Raw genomic sequence first — 21,047 nt, 5'->3', positions numbered from 1 at the left:
AAAATGACAGCTGAAACCTCAAAAGAGCTAAAACAAGTTCATCAAGAAATGTTATGCTTTGGTCACAAGTTTGTTTGGAGCACTGTTCCTACATAATACCAATGAATAACTTGGAAAAGCTTGGATTAGCTCACTCCGACCTTCAGTTACAACTGTAGTTCACCAGTGTAATGCAATGACTTACAGAGTCCATCATTATTATATATTTCTGTAGGTTGAGCACAAGCCTCGTTCTAAGCCTTGAAACCACGAGCACCAAGATCTAAACGTCACGCTTGAACCTTTACTCCATTTTACTTGTATCTTTATTTGTGTTTAAACCTTGAAACTGCGGCTTAAAGCTCAAAACTAATACTGTTGCGAAGATTAACGTACAAGCACTTAATGTGTTTTAATTAAATTCCTTAATCTGTTATTTCAAACAGTTTAAGTGCCTGTATGCCAATCTTTGCAAGTGCAATTTCCAGGCCTGGGTTATTAAATAATTTCTCTTTTCTATCCTCCATCACAAAACGATATTGGCAATGAAAATGTCAGAAGTGTAAGTTTGCTCACCAACATTCCCTAAGCGCAGGTGCAGTCTTCCTTTTGTTATTGTCGTCACTCCATAAGGTTTAACAGTGCCATGCTTTGTGATATCGGCCAAGGACATTGGTGTATCCGGAGCGTATTCTGTGGCTATGACCTCCAGCTCATGAGAAACCTGAACTGCAGTGCGACCCTGGCGTAGCAAATACTGCAACAATAAGATGCTGTTGTTACCCTATTGTACCTAATGATGCAATAAAAAACATACAAAGGGACTTTGATTGGACTTACAAGCATATTGGCCCAGAATTTGCGGTCAGCGACGAATGAACGGCACCGACCATTCATTACATTTACACTTTCCCCACAGGCTCTCTGTGGGCTTTTGCACTGGAGCCTGTGGTAATTAGAAATCCATTTCAGTGCGGCGCCTCCTACAGGGGATCTGGGGTCTGTGTGAACAGGACAAGCAACAGCGTGTCTCTTTCAACCAACTGAAAAATTCTTAATGAGCAGTGCAGAGTCTGAACCAGGAAGTGTAAGCTAGAATAGTTAATTCAATGCCAAATCATGTACAGAAAACAAAATTAAGAGAGGAAAAGAACGATGGGAGTAAAAGAGATAAAAGAGACAGAAAGAAAAAGTTTTTAAAAATGTTTTATTTAATTTTTTTTAAAGTTCCAACAATAATTAAAATCTGAAGGAATGAGACTCCTCACTTATAATAGTTCATTTTCAGTGCCAGAGAGGTTGTTTGGCAGTAATTAAGGTTGTCACGGTGTTAAAAATCCACTTACACTTGAATGGGTAAGCCCTCACATTTTCTGGTGAGTTTAGTGGGTATCTAGTGGGTAAGTAATACACCTTCACCCGTTCCCTGTATTTGAATGCTGAATCTCTAGGCGAGTATAGAGAAGCTTCTGGAGGAGCAGGGTAACTCAAACAGCAACTTCCGGATTTCCGCGTTTAACTGCGCATGTGCGGATGCCGGAAGTTGCAATGTGATTTAATAACGATGAGCGCTGATGGCCGCGCTGTTATTCTGTCCGCAAAATCCCGGCCACTATTAATCCTAAGCTTTTAAGGCTTCAAAAACCCTTCATCTAGACAAATACAGAAAATGGAGCCACTTACTGTATATGTGCTTCCAATTTACAGTGCAACATGATAAGATTTATTTGGCTTTTAACTGTAAGCATCGAACGCAGGCCCCAAGGATTTTTGGTATCAGACCTTTTTGAATGATTGTTACTGCTGTTTGACCAACAGCCTGTTTGGAGAAGATGGGAGGGGCCCAGGTGTTCATGAACAGGAGAATCCAGCCAGGCGTACAAGCTAATTATGGGAGAATGTCTGGGCAGACAGAATTCTCTGGGAAGACACTGGGGCAGAAATTCCTCCCCAAACGCGTGAGTACGGACGGGGTACTCACGCGTCTGGCCGGAGGAAATGCCGGTTTTCAGCATGCACAGCGCATGCGCTGAAAACCGGCATTTCCTCTCCTCTAACCCAAGAGGTGAAGAGGCTAGCGCGTGCGCTGTAGGGGGCAGTGCGTGCGTCTTGGATTTCCTCTGTTTTGGGGGATTTGCGCATGTCTAAAGGCCTCCGGTCTTTACGCTTGTAAAAAGCACACGTAAGTATTTATTTTTACAGGTAAGTGGTGTTTTAGTGTAATTTAGATTTTTTTTTCCCACAGGTTTATTATTTTAAAGAATCTACAATAAGGTAAGTTTAGTTTTAGACCCTTTTTATTAAAAATTTATTTTTTTCAAAAAAAAAATTATTGTTTAAATTATTTTTTTAAACTTATTTATACTTAATTTAATGATTGGGATGTTTTTTAAATTTTTATTTAAAGTTTAAATAGTGTTTTGGGCCCCCGTAGTTTTCATGAGTTTGACAGTTCTTACTCTCAAACTCATGAATGAACCTTCCCCTCCCCTGATTGGTTGTACAGTGCTCACCTGATCCCAGCCGGCACATCGCACTAACTACGCCGCTGGATCGGGTAAGCACAGCGCGCTGACATCTGAACCGGGCCTGTGACAGGAAATGCAAGCAGGCCCGGGCTTCAGATGTCAGCGCGCAGGGTGAGTGCAGATCGGGGGCTTGCACGCGCGGCAAGCCCCCGACACCAAGTTCTGGGCCACTGGGTCCGGGGAGATGACTCATACAGTGACGAGCACCTAGATGAGATAGCCCTGAAAGGCGGGAACCAGACAAAAGAGGGCCATTGTAAATTAATGGGAAGCCACTTAACCCAGGATCAGGTGAGAAGTGCGGCCCATCATCTGCCATTAACACCAGCACCTAGATGGGATAGCCCCGAAAGGCGGGAAACCAGACAAAGAAGGGTGATTAAAAAGACATCAGAGGAGAGTGAACTTTTGGGATATAGAGAAGGCAGCTTTGCCATTTTCTCTCTCTCTCTCTCTCTCGCTTGCTCTAAACCACCACGAGCAACAAGAGCCTTGCTTTGCTCTTCGACTGTAGGAACGAACCTCGAAACTGGGTCTTGGATACTGCATCGGCGATACAGAACCAGGAGACACGTTCTACACAGGGAAGCAGCGAGCAAGAAAACGGACAATCAGGGTGAGCATTGTCCAAGTCCACGCATCTTTAAGACCACTGGTACTGTGTGAGGGGATGTTGTGTGTCCCAACCAAGCCAGAGGGGTTTAGTGGGGAGGTTCTGTGTGTATTATATGGTGTTTGTTCCAGGGTTTGTGGGGCAAGTCCATGTTATACTCTGTATAGCAATACAGTGTGATTTTAGGCGTCTTAACACAAGACAGGGGCCTGTTCGACGGGCCAAGTTGCATTGTTGTACTGTTTGTTTTACGCTACCAGGCATTTTATGTACTGGAGGCGGGTGTGTGTGTTAACCTTATTAAACACCGTACGGTTGAGTCTGAAAAGCTTGTCTGTGTCCCAATCCTGTTCACCGTAATTCCTGTCGTATAGAACTAAGTAGGAGGAGTGATTCAAACCACCTACATAACTGAAAGAATACCTTAACAATTAGGAGCAAATTATACACCAGTGCAACTTGTTGACATAATTTTACAGCTTGAACCTAATTTATAGCACTAATAATTGAAAAAATAATAGTAAATGATGAAAAGCCTGATGTAAAGTTGTTTTTCCATCGGAAACATATTTTAAGATGGTAAGAAAATGTTATTATGATCATTACAGCAACAGAGTTATTTTCAGCATTACACAACAAGTATTTTTTCTGCATCTGTTGCTTTCATCCAAAAGGTGCGTTTGATTCACCTGCAGGCAGTCAATAAAAATGTTAAACCTTTTGAAACCGGATGAAATGTTCAAAAGTGGCCAGATGTAGCCTATCACCGTGTATATTAAATATTTAACTTTAGAAGTGTGGCCGTAACTACAATGCACAGCTTAGAAGCATTAACATGGGATATTTGCCATTCTGCGGGCCTCAGTACTTGTAGTTTGGTGTTACTTGAAGTATTTTGACACAGTCTGACACTCGACTGATACTCAATAACAACAAGTTGCATTTATGTAGCGCCTTTAATGCCCTCCAGGTATTGTGCTTTGTTAGTCATTACCTTTAGTTCCACAGCAGCAGTGCCAATCAGAAGCAAGGATTCTGCATCCCAGACATCAAGCTGCAATGTCTGCATGGCCAGGTATCGCATAAACCAGTGCTGTTCTCCTTCCTTCATGTAATTTGGTTCCACCATGAATTTCAGCTCCAGCCCGGGAGAATCTAAAGCATGTGGAAATGGGAAAAAATGAGGACAAGGCTGAAGTCATACACATTAATTCAAAGTTCAGTTAAATAAAGGATAAATAGTTTTAAAAGGAAATCTGGTGAAAATTTACTCTGGAAATGATTATAGAAAAGAGTGAAGATGGGGCAATACATTAATAAGTTTCATTTTTTTTTTTTTTAAGTGTTTTTTCCAGTGTAAGGGCAGATCCTAAAGGCACATATCTCAGCTCTCCTGACTTATACAGTCCAAGATCGGAAAAGAAAAGTGAGAAAAAAACCTATCAGACCTCTCCATGGCACCCATGTGCACCACCCTCCCCAAACGCTAACTCTGGGGGAGGGGGAAAACACAAGAAAAACTCTATGGTCAATTTCAAGAGAGCTCTAGTACATTCCTCCTAGTCAGAGCATGGCTATCTGTGGCTCATCACTAGACATACTTAGGAAACTAACCCACACCCCACACTTCCCCCTCGCATATGCCCCAATTTCTTCAGGAACATTTTGTTAGCAATATGAATTAAGATAGAATAGTAATAGTAGTGATCATAGAGTTAAGGGGGTGGTTTGAGTGCTGGAGTAGAAAGCTGGGAGTATAATGTTGAGAGAAAGCTAAGCACCAGCATGTCTGCAAAGGTGGTGGTAATTCAGGGCAGAGCAGGTGCTCAAACGTGAGAAATGTCTGGGTAGATAAGGAGACGCTGACCCTAACCGCTCGTGTGTGAGACATGTCTGAAGAAGAATAAACAGCTTGAACCACAGTGCGCATGTGCGAGAAGGGGAAGCTGTCTACGTGGCTCCTGGTATACTTACGTATTAACCTTATGTATTAACCTTACGTGCTTGCGTACTAATATTACGTACTGAACCACATAAAGATAGGGCACACTGTGGGGACTCTAAATAGTCCTGCAGAGACTACCATAATTGGTCAGAAGACTTAGTTCAGCTAACCCCACCCCCCCCCCCGATGAGTCCGTTACTTGTGAGTTTAAAGGTGCCCATCTCATAACTACTGTTTATGTTGGGTTTATATTCACTTGATAAATAGAGATTATTGATCAGATGAATCTCTGTCCCCTAAATCCACGTGGCTGTATTGAAGTAAAAGGATAAAGATTGCCCTAACACATAGGACTATACAGGATTGGAAACAAGCATCTCTATCCATCGAGCTGGTCCCACTTCACCTCTGATAATCTTCAACAGCCCTGTCTGCCAAAAATGTATCCACTGTCATCTTAAGATTTATAACATCCTCCACGCCCACTGCCTCCTGGGATAGGATACTCTACATGCTTGCCATTCTCTGCAGGGAGAAGTTATATCTTAACCAATTATTTATCTTTTCTTGGCACTGCATGTGGTGGCGCAATCAGCGCTGGCGGCTCGAGCCGAGTATGAGGATCAATTTCCATCGATCCTCGGGTCTCACGGTTTGGGTGGGACTTGTGCGAAAACGGACCCAGACCAAAATTTGCCCCTTGGTCTAATTGCTAAATCAATATTGGTATCGTTTTCAGACAAATTAAACTGATATCCATCTCATAATTGACCTGAAGTTGGTATTTCTTGTAATCAACAGTGGTGACAATAATAATCTCTTTTCAATCACTGAAGGCATATTCTGCAAGATAAGTGAGTTCAATTTGCAAAGTAAATTAAGCAAGTTGGAAGCAATTCAATTAGCAAGCCATCTGGATTAATTCTGTTAACCTAGTGGTTAGAATGTGGAACTCACTACCACAGGGAGTGGTTGAGGCGAGTAGTATAGATACATTTAAGGGGAAGCTAGATAAGCACATGAAGGAGAAAGGAATAGAAGGATCTGTTGATAGGGTTAGATGAAGAGGGATGGGAGGAGGCTCGTGTGGAGCATGGGCCCGTTAGGCTGAATGACCTGTTTCTATGCTGTAAATACTTGGGAATGCTCACCTGTATTACCAGTGCCATTTTTGTTTAGTGGCACAAGGACGAAAGGTGAAGAGTTTGAAGTTCCCTTTTCTGAGTTGCGTATCTTCACCAGCTGCAGCAGCTGTGTTGTCACTGGTGGAAAGCGATAAAACTGAAAGGTGAAATAGACTGATCCTGGCTGATTACTACCTTGAGGTACTCTGAAAAAAAAATCAAAGGAGAAAAAACTTACTGATGGCACAGTACTCTTGACTGCTCAAACAGTGGTCTCTTACACACATAAGATGGGCAGCCTCCATCCATTTTGCCCCTTGGTAGCCAATGGGGCAGATGCTAACTGTTCAGAGTAAAGCTAAGCTACAAAGAGCAACTTCATATGGTTGTGAATTTCCACTTTGAAAAATTTAAAGATGTAGGCACATACATTCTCTAATGGGTATAACACAATGTAAAGCCACAAATTTCTACAACTGCCACATTTAGCATAGTTTGCTGATTTGAGGGCCCATTGACTTCAACAGAACTGAATATCAGGCATGTCGTAAAACTGGCGGCAATAGCGATACTGCCTGTTTTGCATTCTTTGTGTTTTTGAAATGTTTCTAGCTCTTGGGTCATTGTTTTCCTCAGACACTATGGGGGAAAAATTGGGTCGCACCCCCTTTGGGGCGCCAACTTCGCCGGGGCGCTAAAAGTAGTGCCCCGAAATAATTAACACCCCCGTGTTTGCAATTCACTGGAAGTGCCCCGAGAGGGAGGCGGGGTGCTACTGGAAGTGGCCCTCCTCCCTCTTGAGGCGCTGTGAGTGAATATCACGGCGCAACTTGCCGCAGCACCACGCTCTGTGGCACACCGCGCTGCGGTACAGCAAGCCTTCCTCCCTTTCTTAAAGGGGAGGGGCCTTGCGCAGCGCAACCCGGGGCCCAGCTGGGCCACCAGGAATCAAAGTGCCGGCAAAAGAGCCCGGCACTCAAGAGAAGTGCCGGGCTCACGGAGCGTAGCCAGCACCCCACAGGGGGGCTACACAGAAGGCCGGCGACAGCAACAGGGGCAGGTGCTGGCAGGCGGCCAGCAACAAAAATGGCCGCCCAGCACCTCCTCCTTAAGTTGCGCCGCCCCGGCTGCAGGTAGGCCCCCCTGACCGACATAGCGTCCGGCGGTAAGTCAGGGGGCGCTACCAAAGATCGCAGCCGGGGCGTTGCGCATGGCGATGATGTCATCACCGGAGGCGCAGCGCCGTGGGGCGCTAACGGTTACCACCGCCACTAACCTCCCGCTGAATTTCGCAGGAGGCATTGACGGCACCGCACCCAGGCGCTAGTTGCTTTGCGCCCCATTAGGGCGCTAATGGGAGGCGCAAATCAACCAAATCTTTCCCCCTATGTCTGTTAGTAATCAACAACTTGATGAGCTTCTTTCTAATATGCTTCAGGCAAAGCCATAAAAACAAGCAGTAGCTATTTTGAGGATGGTGCCTCTCTTAGCAGAACCTGTTTTTTAAGCTACGCAACATAGTGCACAGAGAAGATCTATAAACGATGGATAAAAATATTCCATTATTTCCACAATTCCCGGATGGTTTCATATTTTAATGTTCGCAGAGGGCTTATACAACAGTCTGCCCTCTACCATTAAAAAATTCCAGACATTAAGACACTAAGCAGTGTGCATGCATTTTAAGTATGTCTGCATCGTGCTCTGCTTTTCCCTGGTTAGACAGCGATGCTGAACTCCCTGTACTGAAAAAGGGTCTCTACCCCGAGACATTAACCTTTTCAGTTGCTAACAGTTGTTTTATAGTTCCAGCATTTACAGTTTTGCTTCTTATTTCTACAGTATAATTCAGGTGCGGCCAGCTCGCACTGCTCTCAGTAATCTACAGCGTAACTGTAGCAAAACAGACTTGTTACAGATTTAACATGAACTCTGTTCCTTCAGTCTCTGCAGAGTACCCTAACGTTAAAAGAAAACATTTGCATTTATATACTTCCTTTAATGACCTCAGGATGTCCCAAAGCGCTTCACGCCAAAGGAAACACTTTTGAAGTGTAGTCAATGTTATAATGTGGGGAAACGCAGCAGGCAATTATTTGCGCACAGCAAGGTGCCACAAACAGCAAGGAAATTAATGACCAAATAATCTGTTTTTGGTGGTGTTGGATGGGGGGATAAATGTTTCCCACAACACCACGAAAGCTCCCCCGCTCTTCATCGAGTAGTGCCGAGGAACCTTTTACCTCCCTGAGAGGACAGGGTTTAACGTCTCATCTGAAAGACAGCACCTCAAGACAGTGCAGCACTCCCTCAGTAAGCATGGAAGTGTCAGCTTGGATATTGTGCTCAAGTCTCAGAGGTGAGAATGCTAACGCTGAACCAAGGCTGACACATCTGTTCTTCAGGCAGAGTGAAATGTAACAAACATTTATTGTTGGATTACCTACAATCTAATATTACAGAGCTACCAAGGTAATTACACTTTAATTTTTTTTCAAAGTACTGTTCGACAAAGCGCAGAACAGATTTCAATAAATGAAGAAACGGGTATTTAAGATGATTTATGGTTCATTTACATGCTAGAGCTTTAGATGTTGTTTACTGGGCTGAGCTATTAGATCAATTTGTCTACTAAGTCCCACTGATTAACAAGCAGACAGATCTTTGTGGAAGAATACATTATCGGCAATTCAACAGAAAGAGCATGGCCGCGATTTTGCCGGCGCTCAGCGGACGGGATGGGTGGCGGGTCAGCTGTGAAATTTAAAATGATTGACAGCGAGTCAGGACGCGCACACCTGCATTTCCCAATGTTGGGTCTGCCAGCACTGAGCAGACCCGACAGGCAGCGACAGGGGACCCAATTCAAATCATTAGTGCCTTGTTTACAGCCACTCAACAATGCTTTTTTCCCAGTTTTTTTAATTTGACAGGTCGCCCACCGGTTTCCCGGTGTGCCTAGACCTCGTCTGTGAAGCTGAGGCGGGAGGTCAGTGGCCATTGAATCAGCTGATGAGTTGACAGCTTCAAATGTCAAGTGAAAGCTCCCAGCTGTTGAGATATGTTCCCTTAGCCACCGGCTTCTCTAAACTGCATTTCCACTACAGATTCAGAATGCTGAAAGTCTTTACACAAGTCTCCATCCAGTCTGGCCTCATTACCTCTGCCACCATTGACAGATCGCTTCTGTCATCTCTACTTCACCTGCCATCTATTCCATCAGTATGAGTGCACTTTGTACTCTCTCACCTTGGTCCTGTTAGAGGAACCCTGCACTGTTGCAGATCTTGCCGAATCCAGCAACAAGGCGCAAAAATGTGTCCAGTTCTGGCTGGGCTATGTATAGACTGTCCGTGGACACGATAAGAAGAAGACCTTGGTCCTCAGAATCTGACCACGATGAGCCCCAACACCAGCAGCACCAACAACACCACCAACCTTCTCCGCAATCACCTGATGCTGCACAGGACAGAGGACATCATCACCCGACCACATTGCTGCCCGGGACGCCAGGGATGGCCTCACCATGGCCAGATTTACTTCACTTGATGCTGCACACATGTGCGGGAAGTGTCGCCAGCTACAGCAGCTCGAGCACTGGGTTACGGAGCTTGAGCGGCAGCTGCAGTCACTGCTGTGCAACCGCGAGGCTGAGAGCTATGTGGATAGCACATTTCGGGAGGTGGTCACCCCGCAGCTTAAGAGAGTGCAGGCAGAGAGGGAATGGGTGCCCGTCAGACAGAAGAGGAGGACCAGGCAGATAGTGCAAGAGTCCCCTGAGCCCATCTTGCTCACCAACTAGTATTCGGTGCTGAGTATTGGTGAGGGCGATGGTTCTTCTGGGGTTTGCAGCCAGTGCCAAGTCCACAGCACCATGGAAGGCTCAACTGCACAGGCGGGGGGGAAGAGGAGAGGGAGAGCAATAGTGATAGGGGATTCAATAGTTAGGGGCGCAGACAGGCGTTTCTGCAGCCGCAGACGTGACTCCAGGATGGTATGTTGCCTCCCTGGGTCAAGGATGTCACTGAACGGTTGCAGGGCATTCTGAGGGGGGAGGGTGAACAGCCAGAGATCGTGGCCCATATCGGTACCAAAGATATAGGTAGGAAGAGGGATGAGGTCCTGCAGGCAGAGTTTAGGGAGCTAGGGAAGAGGTTAAAAAGCAGGACCTCAAAGGTACCAGTGCCACGTGCTAGTGAATACAGAAATAGGAAGATGGGGCAGATGAATGCGTGGCTGGAGAGATGGTGTAGGAGGGAGGGCTTTAGATTCCTGAGAAATGGGAACAGTTTCTGGGGGAGGTGGGACCTCTACAAGCCAGACAGGTTGCACCTCAACGGGAACAGGACCAATATCCTCGCGGGAGGGTTTGCTAGTGCTGTTGGGGAGGGTTTAAACTAGCTTGGCAAGGGGATGGGAATCTAAGTATAGAGTCAATAGGGAGGGAACAAAAACTGGAATTGGAAAACAAAAACGTAGAAAGTAAATTGGAAGGACAGAGGAATCAAGAGCTAGATAGTAGTCAACAAGGAGGTTTGCCTGTACTAAATGGTATATACTTCAATGCAAGGAGTATAGCGAACAAGGCAGATGAGCTGAGGGCACAGGTAGGTACTTGGGACTATGATATTATAGCTATTACAGAGACGTGGCTGAAAGAGGGGCAGGTATGGCAGCTCAACATTCCTGGTTACAGGATTTTAAGAACATAAGAACATAAGAAATAGGAGCAGGAGTAGGCCAATCGGCCCCTCGAGCCTGCTCCGCCATTTAATAAGATCATGGCTGATCTGATCCTAACCGCCAATCTACTATCACAGAACCATCTCCTGAATCTAACAGAATTAGACACACGGAATAGGAGCAGGATCAGGCTACACGGCCCCTGGGCCTGCTCCGCTACCCACAGGGCCATGTCCGATCCGAACCTAGACTCATGTCCAAATTCCTGCCCGCTCCCCGTAACCCTTAATTCCCTTTACTTCTACGAAACTGTCTATTTCTGTTTTAAATTTATGTAATGATGTAGCTTCTACAGCTTTTTCGGGCAGCATATTCCATGGACCTACCACCCTCTGAGTGAAGTAGTTCCTCCTCATCACAGTTTTGAAAGAGCAGCCCCTTATTCTAAGACTATGCCCCCTAGTTCTAGTTTCACCCATCATCGGGAACATCCTCCCCGCATCCACCCGATCCAATCCCTTCACAATCTTATATGTTTCAATAAGATCGCCTCTCATTCTTCTGAACTCCAATGAGTAGAGTCCCAATCTACTCAACCTCTCCTCATATGTCCATCCCCTCATCCCCGGGATTAACTGAGTGAACCTTCTTTGTACTGACTCGAGAGCAAGTATGTCTTTTCTTAAGTATGGACACCAAAACTGTATGCAGTATTCCAGGTGCGGTCTCACCAATACCTTGTACAACTGAAGCAATACCTCCCTATTTTTATATTCTATCCCCCTAGCAATGAAAGCCAACATTCCATTGGCCTTCTTAACCACTTGCTGCACCTGCATACTAACCTTTTGAGTTTCATGCACCAGGACCCCCAGATCCCTTTGTACTTCAGTACTTTCCAGTTTCTTGCCATTAAGATAATAGCTTGCTCTACGATTTTTCCTACCAAAGTGCATAAACTCACACTTTCCAGTATTGTATTCCATCTGCCAAATCTCTGCCCACTTACTTAGCCTGTCTATGTCCCCTTGCAGGTTTTTTATGTCCTCCTCACTCATTACTTTCCGTCCCATCTTAGTATCATCTGCAAACTTTGATATGTTACACTCGGTCCCCTCCTCCAAATCGTTAATATAGATTGTAAAGAGTTGGGGACCCAGCACCGACCCCTGCGGAACACCACTAGTTACTGATTGCCATTCTGAGAATGAACCATTTATCCCAACTCTCTGCCTTCTGTTAGATAGCCAATCCTCTATCCATGCCAGAATATTACCCCCAATCCCGTGATTTTTTATCTTAAGCAATAATCTTTTGTGTGGCACCTTGTCAAATGCCTTTTGGAAGTCTAAATACACTACGTCCACTGGTTCCCCTTTATCCACCCTATATGTTACTTCCTCAAAGAACTCCAGCAAATTTGTCAAACATGACTTCCCCTTCATAAAACCATGCTGACTTTGTCCTATTAAATGATGATTATCCAAATGTCCTGTTACTGTCTCCTTAATAATGGACTCCAAAATTTTACCTACCACAGATGTTAGGCTAACCGGTCTATAGTTTCCAGCCTTCTGTCTACTGCCCTTTTTAAATAAGGGTGTTACATTAGCAGTTTTCCAGTCTGCCGGGACCTTTGCTGAGTCCAGGGAGTTTTGGAAAATTATTACCAATGCATCCACAATACCTACCGCCACTTCCCTCAAGACCCTAGGATGTAAGCCATCAGGTCCAGGTGATTTATCCGCCTTGAGTCCCATTATTTTACCGAGTACCACTTCCTTAGTGATTTTGATTGTGTTTAGCTCCTCCTCCCCTATAGCCCCCTGTTTGTCCAGTGTTGGGATATTCTTAGTGTCCTCTACTGAAAAGACTGATACAAAATATTCATTCAGTGTTTTTGCCATCTCCATATTTCCCACCATTAATTTCCTGGTCTCATCCTCTAAGGGACCAAAATTTACTTTAGCCACCCTTTTTCTTTTTATATAACTATAAAAACTCTTACTATCTGTTTTTATATTTTTTGCTAATTTACTTTCATAATCTATCTTCCCTTTCTTAATCAATCTTTTTGTTAATTTTTGCTGTCTTTTAAAGTTTTCCCAATCCTCTATCCTCCCACTAGATTTGGCTACCTTATATGCCCTTGTTTTTAGTCGAATACTATCCTTAATTTCTTTACTTAGCCATGGATGGCTGTCTTTTCTTTTACACCCTTTTCTTCTCAGTGGAATATATATTTTATGGAAGTTGTAAAATAACTCCTTAAATGTACACCACTGATCATGTATTGTCTTACCCTTTAATCTATTTTCCCAATCCACTCTACTCAATTCCACTCTCATACCTTCATAGTCTCCTTTATTCAAGCTTAGCACGCTTGTTTGAGATCCAACCTTCTCACCCTCTAATTGAATATGGAATTCAACCATGTTATGGTCACTCATTCCAAGGGGATCCTTTACTAGGACATTTTTAATTAATCCTGTCTCGTTACACAGGACCAGATCTAAGGTTGCTTGCCCCCTGGTCGGTTCAGTTACATACTGCTCAAGAAACCCATCCCTAATACACTCAATGAACTCATCCTCAAGGCAGCCCTGCCCAATTTGATTTGTCCAATTAATATGATAGTTAAAATCCCCCATAATTATAGATGTTCCCTTATTACAAGCCTCAACTATTTCTTGATCGATACTCCATCCAACATAGTTGCAACTGTTCGGAGGCCTACAGACTACGCCCACTAGTGTTTTTTTCCCCTTATTATTCCTTACCTCCACCCAAACTGTTTCATTATCCTGATCTTTTGACCTAATATCATTTCTCTGTATTACAGTGATTCCTTCCTTTATTAACATAGCCACCCCACCTCCCCTTCCTTCCTGCCTGTCCTTCCTGATCGTTAAATAACCTGGTATGTTTAATTCCCAGGCATTGTTACCCTGCAGCCATGTTTCTGTAATGGCCACAAGATCATACCCATATGTAGTTATTTGTGCCATTAACTCATCTATTTTGTTACGAATGCTACGTGCATTCAGATAGAGAACTTTCAAAGATGTTTTGTGACACTTAGTTCCTGCTTTTGCCCTTTTTATTACTTTACCTTTTACTCCATACCTTCTGCCCCTTCCTGACACGCTCTGGTTTTTAATTTCCCCACTGCTACCTAAGTCTATGACCTTCTCTGTTGTCATTTTTATTATTTGCTCTCTAGGAACCTCCCCCCCACTAGTTAGTTTAAAGCCCTCTCTACAGCCCTAGTTATATGATCCGCGAGTCAGCAGAGAGTGCTGTGAGTTTGGGTAAGTGTGTGAGTTAGGGTAAGTGGGGTGTTAGGTGCTCTTTCCAAACTTTAACTCTGTGGGTTGTAGTTAATAAGGCCTTTCTGGTGCAGAGTGACTGTTGGTAAACCATTTAACTGGTGTAATTAGAGGGACTGATTTAAATTAAATCCAATTAATTAAAGGGGATACTTGCATCTATAATCGGGCAGAGGGTGTCCATAAGAAACAATAAAAAATTTAATTAATTACATAGAATGGAGCAGGTGATGTGTTACTGTTGCGAGATGTGGGAGCCGGTGAACCCCATTGAGGCTCACGGTGATTACGTCTGTGACAAGTGTCTGCTGCTACAGGAACTCCAGCTCCGTGTTGATGAGCTGGAGTCTGAGCTTCAGACACTGCGACACATCAGGGAGGGGGAGAAGTACCTGGACTCTGTGTATCAGGAGGTGATCACACCTATGAAGTTAATTAATTCAGATGTAGCCCATGGTCAGGGACAGGACGGTGTGACTACGAGTGAGGCATGTACGGGGATCCAGGAGGTAGAGCTGGAGGAGCCGCAGCCCTTGCTCTTGTCCAGCAGGTTCGAGGTTCTTACTCCCTGTGGGGACGGGAGCAGGGACTGCAGGGAGGATGAGCAACCTGGCCACAGCACTGTGGAACGGGGGGCCATTCAAGAGGGGGGAATTACTAGAAATGTTGTAGTGGTAGGGGATAGTATTATTAGGGGGATAGAGTTCTCTGCAGCCGAGAGCGAGAGTCCCGAAGGCTGTGTTGCCTACCCGGTGCCAGGGTTAAGGACATCTCCTCTGGGCTGAAAAGAAACTTGCAGTGGGAGGGGGTGGATCCAGTTGTCGTAGTCCATGTTGGTACAAACGACGTAGATAGGACTAGGAGGCCGGTTCTGTTAAAGGAGTATGAGCAGCTAGGGGTCAAATTAAAAAACAGAACCTCAAGGGTAATAATCTCTGGATTATTACCTGAGCCACGAGCGAATTTAGCTAGGACAAATAAAATTAGAGAGTTAAATGCGTGGCTCAAAGACTGGCGTGGGAGAAATGGGTTTTGCTTCCTGGGACACTGGCACCAGTACTGGGGAAGGAGGGAGCTGTTCCGTTGGGACGGGCTTCACTTGGCCAGTGCTGGGACTAGACGAGATAGAGAGGGAGGAAAAATGGAGGGGTGGTCACGGTATTGATTAAAGAAACTATTACAGCTGTGAGGAGGGATGATATGTTGGAGGGATCATCAAAGCAAAGAGAGAGCATGAAAAATTCTTGGCAAGTAAAATCAAGGAAAACCCAAAGATGTTTTATAAATATACTTGCTGAAGTGCCCGGCGGTGCCGAGGGATTTTTGAGGGCATGTTGTTGTTGGAAGAGAGAGAGCGACTGGGGGGGAAGAGAGAGAGCGACTGGGGGGAAGAGAGAGAGCGACTGGGGGGAAGAGAGAGAGCGACTGGGGGGAAGAGAGAGAGCGACTGGGGGGGAAGAGAGAGCGCGACTGGGGGGAAGAGAGCGACTGGGGGGGGGAAAGGGGAGGGGAAAGGGGAGGGGAAAGGGGAGGTGAAAGGGGAGGGGAAAGGGGAGGGGAAAGGGGAGGGGAGGGGGGAAGGGGAGGGGAGGGGGGAAGGGGAGGGGAGGGGGGAAGGTGGGGGAGGGGAGGGGGGAAGGGGAGGGGGGAAGGGGACGGGGGAAAGGGGAGGGGAGGGGGGAAGGGGAGGGGGGAGGGGGGGAAGGGGAGGGGGGAAAGGGGAGGGGGGAAGGGGAGGGGGAAGGGAAGGGAGGGGGGAAGGGAAGGGAGGGGGAAGGGAAGGGGGAGGGGAGGGGGGAAGGGGAGGGGGGAAAGGGGAGGGGGGAAAGGGGAGGAAGGGGAGGGGAGGAAGGGGAGGGGAAGGGGAAGGGGAGGGGAGGGGAGGGGGAGAAAGGGGGGTAAGGGGGGAAAGGGGAGGGGAGGGGGGAAAGGGGAGGGGGGGAAAGGGGAGGGGGAAAGGGGAGGGGGGAAAGGGGAGGGGGGAAAGGGGAGGGGGAAAGGGGAGGGGGGAGGAAGGGGAGGGGGGAGGAGGAGGAGGAGGGGGGAGAGGGGGGAGGGGAGGGGGAGAGGGGGAGGGGATGGAGAGGAGGGGAGGGGGAGAGGGGGGGAGAGGAGGGGAGGGGTGGGGGAAGTGGGGGAAGGAGGGGGGGGAGAAAGGGAGGGGGGGAGCCAGCAGACCCTCTCCCCTCTGCCGGCGATGGCTTCCCGTGAGCTCCGTGCCGCCCCACGCACTGACATGCCGAGCGCAGCACCCCGGTCAGCCTGAGCCCCGCCCTCCCGAGGCCGGGCCTGAGGCGGCTTGAGACGGGCCGATTGCGGGCTGGCCAGGGCCCGGTTTGCCTTGGTAACCCTCCTCCCCTCTCCGCCTCCCGATCTCCGGGCCTGGGCCTGAGCGGCTTGAGACGGCCGATTGCGGCTGGCGAGCCCGGTTGCCGGGGTAACCCTCTCCGCTCCCCCCTCCACTCCCGAGCCCCGCCGCCCCCCCCCCCCCGCTAACCTGCTCGCTTCCCTCTGGCCGCGCTCTGTGTGGAGGTGCGCGTGCGCCGTGCAGCGCGAGCGCGAAGAGCTTGCAGTGAGCACAGCCAGCCTTTACCAAGATGGCTAAGGCCCGCCCCACGCACGCACCAATTGGTCGACCGTCAGGTCACCGAAGCGTAGGATTGGTCAATCGTCCCGTCACTCGACTCTAGGAGGGGCCCGCCCGCACGCGTCAGGAAACCCGCCCCGCCACGCAGCGATTGGTCGACCGTCGGGTCGCTCGACCGTACGATTGGTCGACCTCGATGTCACCCAATGCTAATGAGCAGATAATGAGCGGAATTTTGAACGTTTTGTGGATCCCGCGGGGCACAATTTTTGTCTCACCGAAACGTAAATACGCTTACGACCGTTCTGGAATCGTAAGCTTTCTTTTGATGTAACACAAGTGTAGGTACGCTCTATAACTTTTGATTGTATAGCTGGACAGAGAGACAGAAAGACAGACAGAGAGACATACCGTTTTATATATACAGATTAAGAGTAAGAGGATAACTAAAGAAAGGGTAGGGCCTATTAGAGATCATGAGGGTAATCTGTGTGTGGAGGCGGGTGATGTCAGTAGGGTTCTTAATGAATACTTTGCGTCTGTTTTCACAAAGGAGAGGGGGCGAAGCAAACATTGCTATCACGGGGAGGAGTGTGAAATATTAGATGAAGTAAACATAGTGAGAGAGGAAGTATTAAGGGGTTTAGCAGCATTAAAAGTGGATAAATCCCCAGGCCCGGATAAAATGTATCCCAGGCTGTTAAGCGAAGCAAAAGAGGAAATAGCAGAGGCCCTGACCATCATTTTTCAATCCTCTCTGGCTTCAGGTGTGGTGCCGGAGGACTGCTAATGTGGTACCCTTGTTTAAAAAGGGAGAAAAGGATAGACCGAGTAATTACAGGCCAGTCAGCCTAACCTCGGTGGTGGGAAAATTATTGGAAAGAATTCTGAAGGACAGGATAAATCTTCATTTAGAAAGACACGGATTAATCAAAGATAGTCAGCATGGATTTGTTAAGGGAAGGTCGTGTCTGACAAACTTGATTGAATTTTTTGAGGAGGTAACAAGGAGGGTAGATGAGGGTAGTGCGTTTGATGTAGTGTGTATTGACTTTAGCAAGGCTTTTGATAAGGTTCCACATGGCAGACTGGTCACGAAGTTAAAAGCCCATGGGATCCAGGGCAAAGTGTCAAGTTGGATTCAAAACTGGCTCGGAGACAGGAAGCAGAGGGTAATGGTTGATGGGTGTTTATGTGACTGGAAGGCCGTTTCCAGTGGGGTTCCGCAGGGCTCAGTACTAGGTCCCTTGCTTTTTGTGGTGTATATCAATGATCTAGACTTGAATATAGGGGGTATGATTAAGAAGTTTGCAGATGATACTAAAATCGGCTGTGTGGTTGATACTGAAGAAGGAAGCTGTAGACTGCAGGAAGATATCAATAAATTGGTCAGGTGGGCAGAACAGTGGCAAATGGAATTCAATCCGAAGAAGTGTGAGGTAATGCATTTGGGGAGGGCTAACAAGAAAAGGGAATACACATTAAATGGTAGGACAATGAGTATGGGAGAGGAACAAAGGGACCTTGGAGTGCATGTCCGCGGATCCCTGAAGGTAGCAGGCCAGGTGGTTAAGAAGGCAGACGGAATGCTTGCCTTTATTAGCCTTGTCATAGAATACAAGAGCAGGGGGGTTATGCTTCAACTGTATAAAGCACTAGTTAGGCCTCAGCTAGAGTACTGCGTGCAGTTCTGGTCACCACATTACAGGAAAGATGTGATTGCACTAGAGAGGGTACAGAGGAGATTTACAAGGATGTTGCTGGGAGTAGAGAATCTTCGCTATGAGGAAAGACTGGATAGGCTGGGTCTGTTTTCCTTGGAACAGAGGGGAGACCTTATTGAGGTGTATAAAATTATGAGGGGCACAGATAAAGCGGATAGAAAGGACCTATTTCCCTTAACAGAGGGGTCAAAAACCAGGGGGCACATTTTTAAAATAATTGGTGGAAGGTTTACAGGGGATTTGAGTGGAAATTTCTTCACCCAGAGGGTTGTGGGGGTCTAGAACTCACTGCCTGGAAGGGTGGTAGAGGCAGGAACCCTAACCACATTTAAAAAGTACTTGGATGTGCACTTGGGATGCTCTAACCTGCAGGGCTACGGACCAAGAGCTGGGAAGTGGGATTAGGCTGGATAGCTCTTTGTTGGCCGGCGTGGACATGATGGGCCAAAATGGCCTCCTTCTGTGCTGTAACTTTCTATGATTCACAGCCTGGCTACCACATGATGCGCCAGGTTGGCACCACCCCCACACCAACAACATAAAGCATCCCTACAATGTCCAAGCCATTCTTTTCACACTCATACAGGGGTTCCGTTACGTTTCACCATTCACTGTAACTCATTAAGCCACTTCCAAAGGTGCACACAAATCTGTCCAAGAACGCAAAGTGTTGAAAATAAAGATTTAAATGTTTGACAGCACATTAACAGAAACTTTACATGAACAATGGCTAAAACACACAAGTGCCTGTCCTTGTGTGTTGGTAGTTGGTATAATTGCACTAGGATGAAGGGTGCGTGTGAGGGGAGGCTAGTGAGATGGGGAAGTGATAATGTAGATAGAGAGGGATGGGTGGAGGTGCAAGGTAAGTTGGTGTGAGTAAGGATGTGCAGGAGTAGGGTAGGGAAGGCAGCGTGATGTGGATGTGATGAGTGGCACAGCAGGACGAGGTTGAGTGTGGCTTTACAGTCACGTTTCTTGACCTACTGAGATCATTGAAAGGTTTGTGCCACTGCAGCCTGGTCCTCCCGATGACATCCCTGCTTGTGCTCTCCTGTGCAATGTGCAACCAGGCTGCGCTGGTCTCCTGGGGAGGTCTCTTCCACCCATTGGAAGGCAAGAGAACCTCCCTGCGTGCTACGACTCCAGCATAAGCATATGGAGGGAGTCATGGGAGTGACTGGGTGCAGCCGTGCACCTTTGTGCAGTGTTTGTCAGTGTTTGCAGCACCTCAATGTTGTAGAACACTGACAGCACAAATGTCAAAGTAAATTTGGGCATGGTCCCTTTAAGGAAACGGGCTGATGACGTGTCATCACATGGCGTCATCAGACCCGCTTCCTTCAATTGGTCGGGAAACTCGCTGGGCGGGCTTAACAAGCCCAATCAGGGGAAACATAAGAACATAAGAAATAGGAGCAGGAGTAGGCCAATCGGCCCCTCGAGCCTGCTCCACTATTCAATAGCGCAGCACGGTGGCATAGTGGTTAGCACTGTTGCCTCACAGCGCCAGGGACCCGGGTTCGAATCCGGCCTCGGGTGACTGTGTGTGGAGTTTGCACATTCTCCCCGTGTTTGCGTGGGTTTCCTCCGGGTGCTCCGGTTTCCTCCCACAGTCCAAAGATGTGCGGGTTAGGTTGATTGGCTATGATAAATTGACCCTTAGTGTTAGGGGGATTAAATACATGGGGTTACGGGGATAGGGTGGGATATGTGTTGGTGTAGGGGTTACGGGGATCGGGTGGGATATGTGTCGGTGCAGGCTCGATGGGCCGAAATGGCCTCTATCTGCACTGTGGGGTTTCTGTGATTCTGTGATTCAATAAGATCATGGCTGATCTGATCCTAACCTCAAATCTTCTATCACTCTCCATCCCACCCGAACCCATGTGATCTCCCGGGAGAGGCGAAAAACCAGATAAAAAACCCAATGGCCAATTTGGGAGAAAAAATCTGGGAAATTCCTCTCCGACCCATCTAGGCGATCGAAACTCTTCCAGGAGATCACTCTGTCCCTATATTTTCTACAGTACTTACCTTCTGTAAAGGCGATCTCCACCCCAGCCAGGAACAGGAATAAAACCATCTCCTGAAATCTAACACAGAATTAGAACACAAGAAGTAGGAACAGAACCAGGCTACACGGCCCCTGGGCCCGCTCCACTACCCACAGGGCCATGACCATTCCGAACCTAGACTCATGTCCAATTTCCTGCCCGCTCCCCGTAACCCTTAATTCCCTTTACTTCTAGGAAACTATCTATTTCTGTTTTAAATTCATGTAATGATGTAGCCTCCACAGCTTTCTGGGGCAGCAAATTCCACAAACCTACCACCCTCTGAGTGAAGAAGTTTCTCCTCATCTCAGTTTTGAAAGAGCAGCCCCTTATTTTAAGATTATGCCCCCTAGTTCTAGTTTCACCCATCATTGGGAACATCCTCACCGCATCCACCCGATCAAGCCATGAAAGTCATGTCGGAGACCGGGATGGAGCCAGCAGTGGGGCCACGGCCCGCCACCGACATCGCCCGCCA

General features: G+C 47.1%; 1 protein-coding gene across 2 annotated transcripts in view; it reads right to left on the bottom strand.

The window, feature by feature from the left end:
* Positions 1-21,047, bottom strand: part of nphp4 (nephronophthisis 4) — a 517,372-nt gene that overhangs the window by 95,731 nt on the left and 400,594 nt on the right. For both annotated transcript variants that reach the window (XM_085966844.1, XM_085966846.1), the window contains exons 14-16: positions 6,217-6,395; positions 4,115-4,275; positions 556-736 (exon numbers count right to left, since the gene is read on the bottom strand). In XM_085966844.1, coding sequence (XP_085822970.1) covers positions 556-736; positions 4,115-4,275; positions 6,217-6,395 — 521 coding nt within the window. The remainder of the gene's footprint in view (positions 1-555; positions 737-4,114; positions 4,276-6,216; positions 6,396-21,047) is intronic.

The sequence above is a fragment of the Somniosus microcephalus genome, chromosome 25, assembly GCF_052327205.1.
Source record: "Somniosus microcephalus isolate GS21.2 chromosome 25, FLI_Smic_1.0, whole genome shotgun sequence".
NCBI classification, from domain to species: domain Eukaryota; kingdom Metazoa; phylum Chordata; class Chondrichthyes; order Squaliformes; family Somniosidae; genus Somniosus; species Somniosus microcephalus.
Note: the sequence above shows the minus strand (reverse complement) of the source record. Positions and strands in the feature narration are given on the sequence as shown.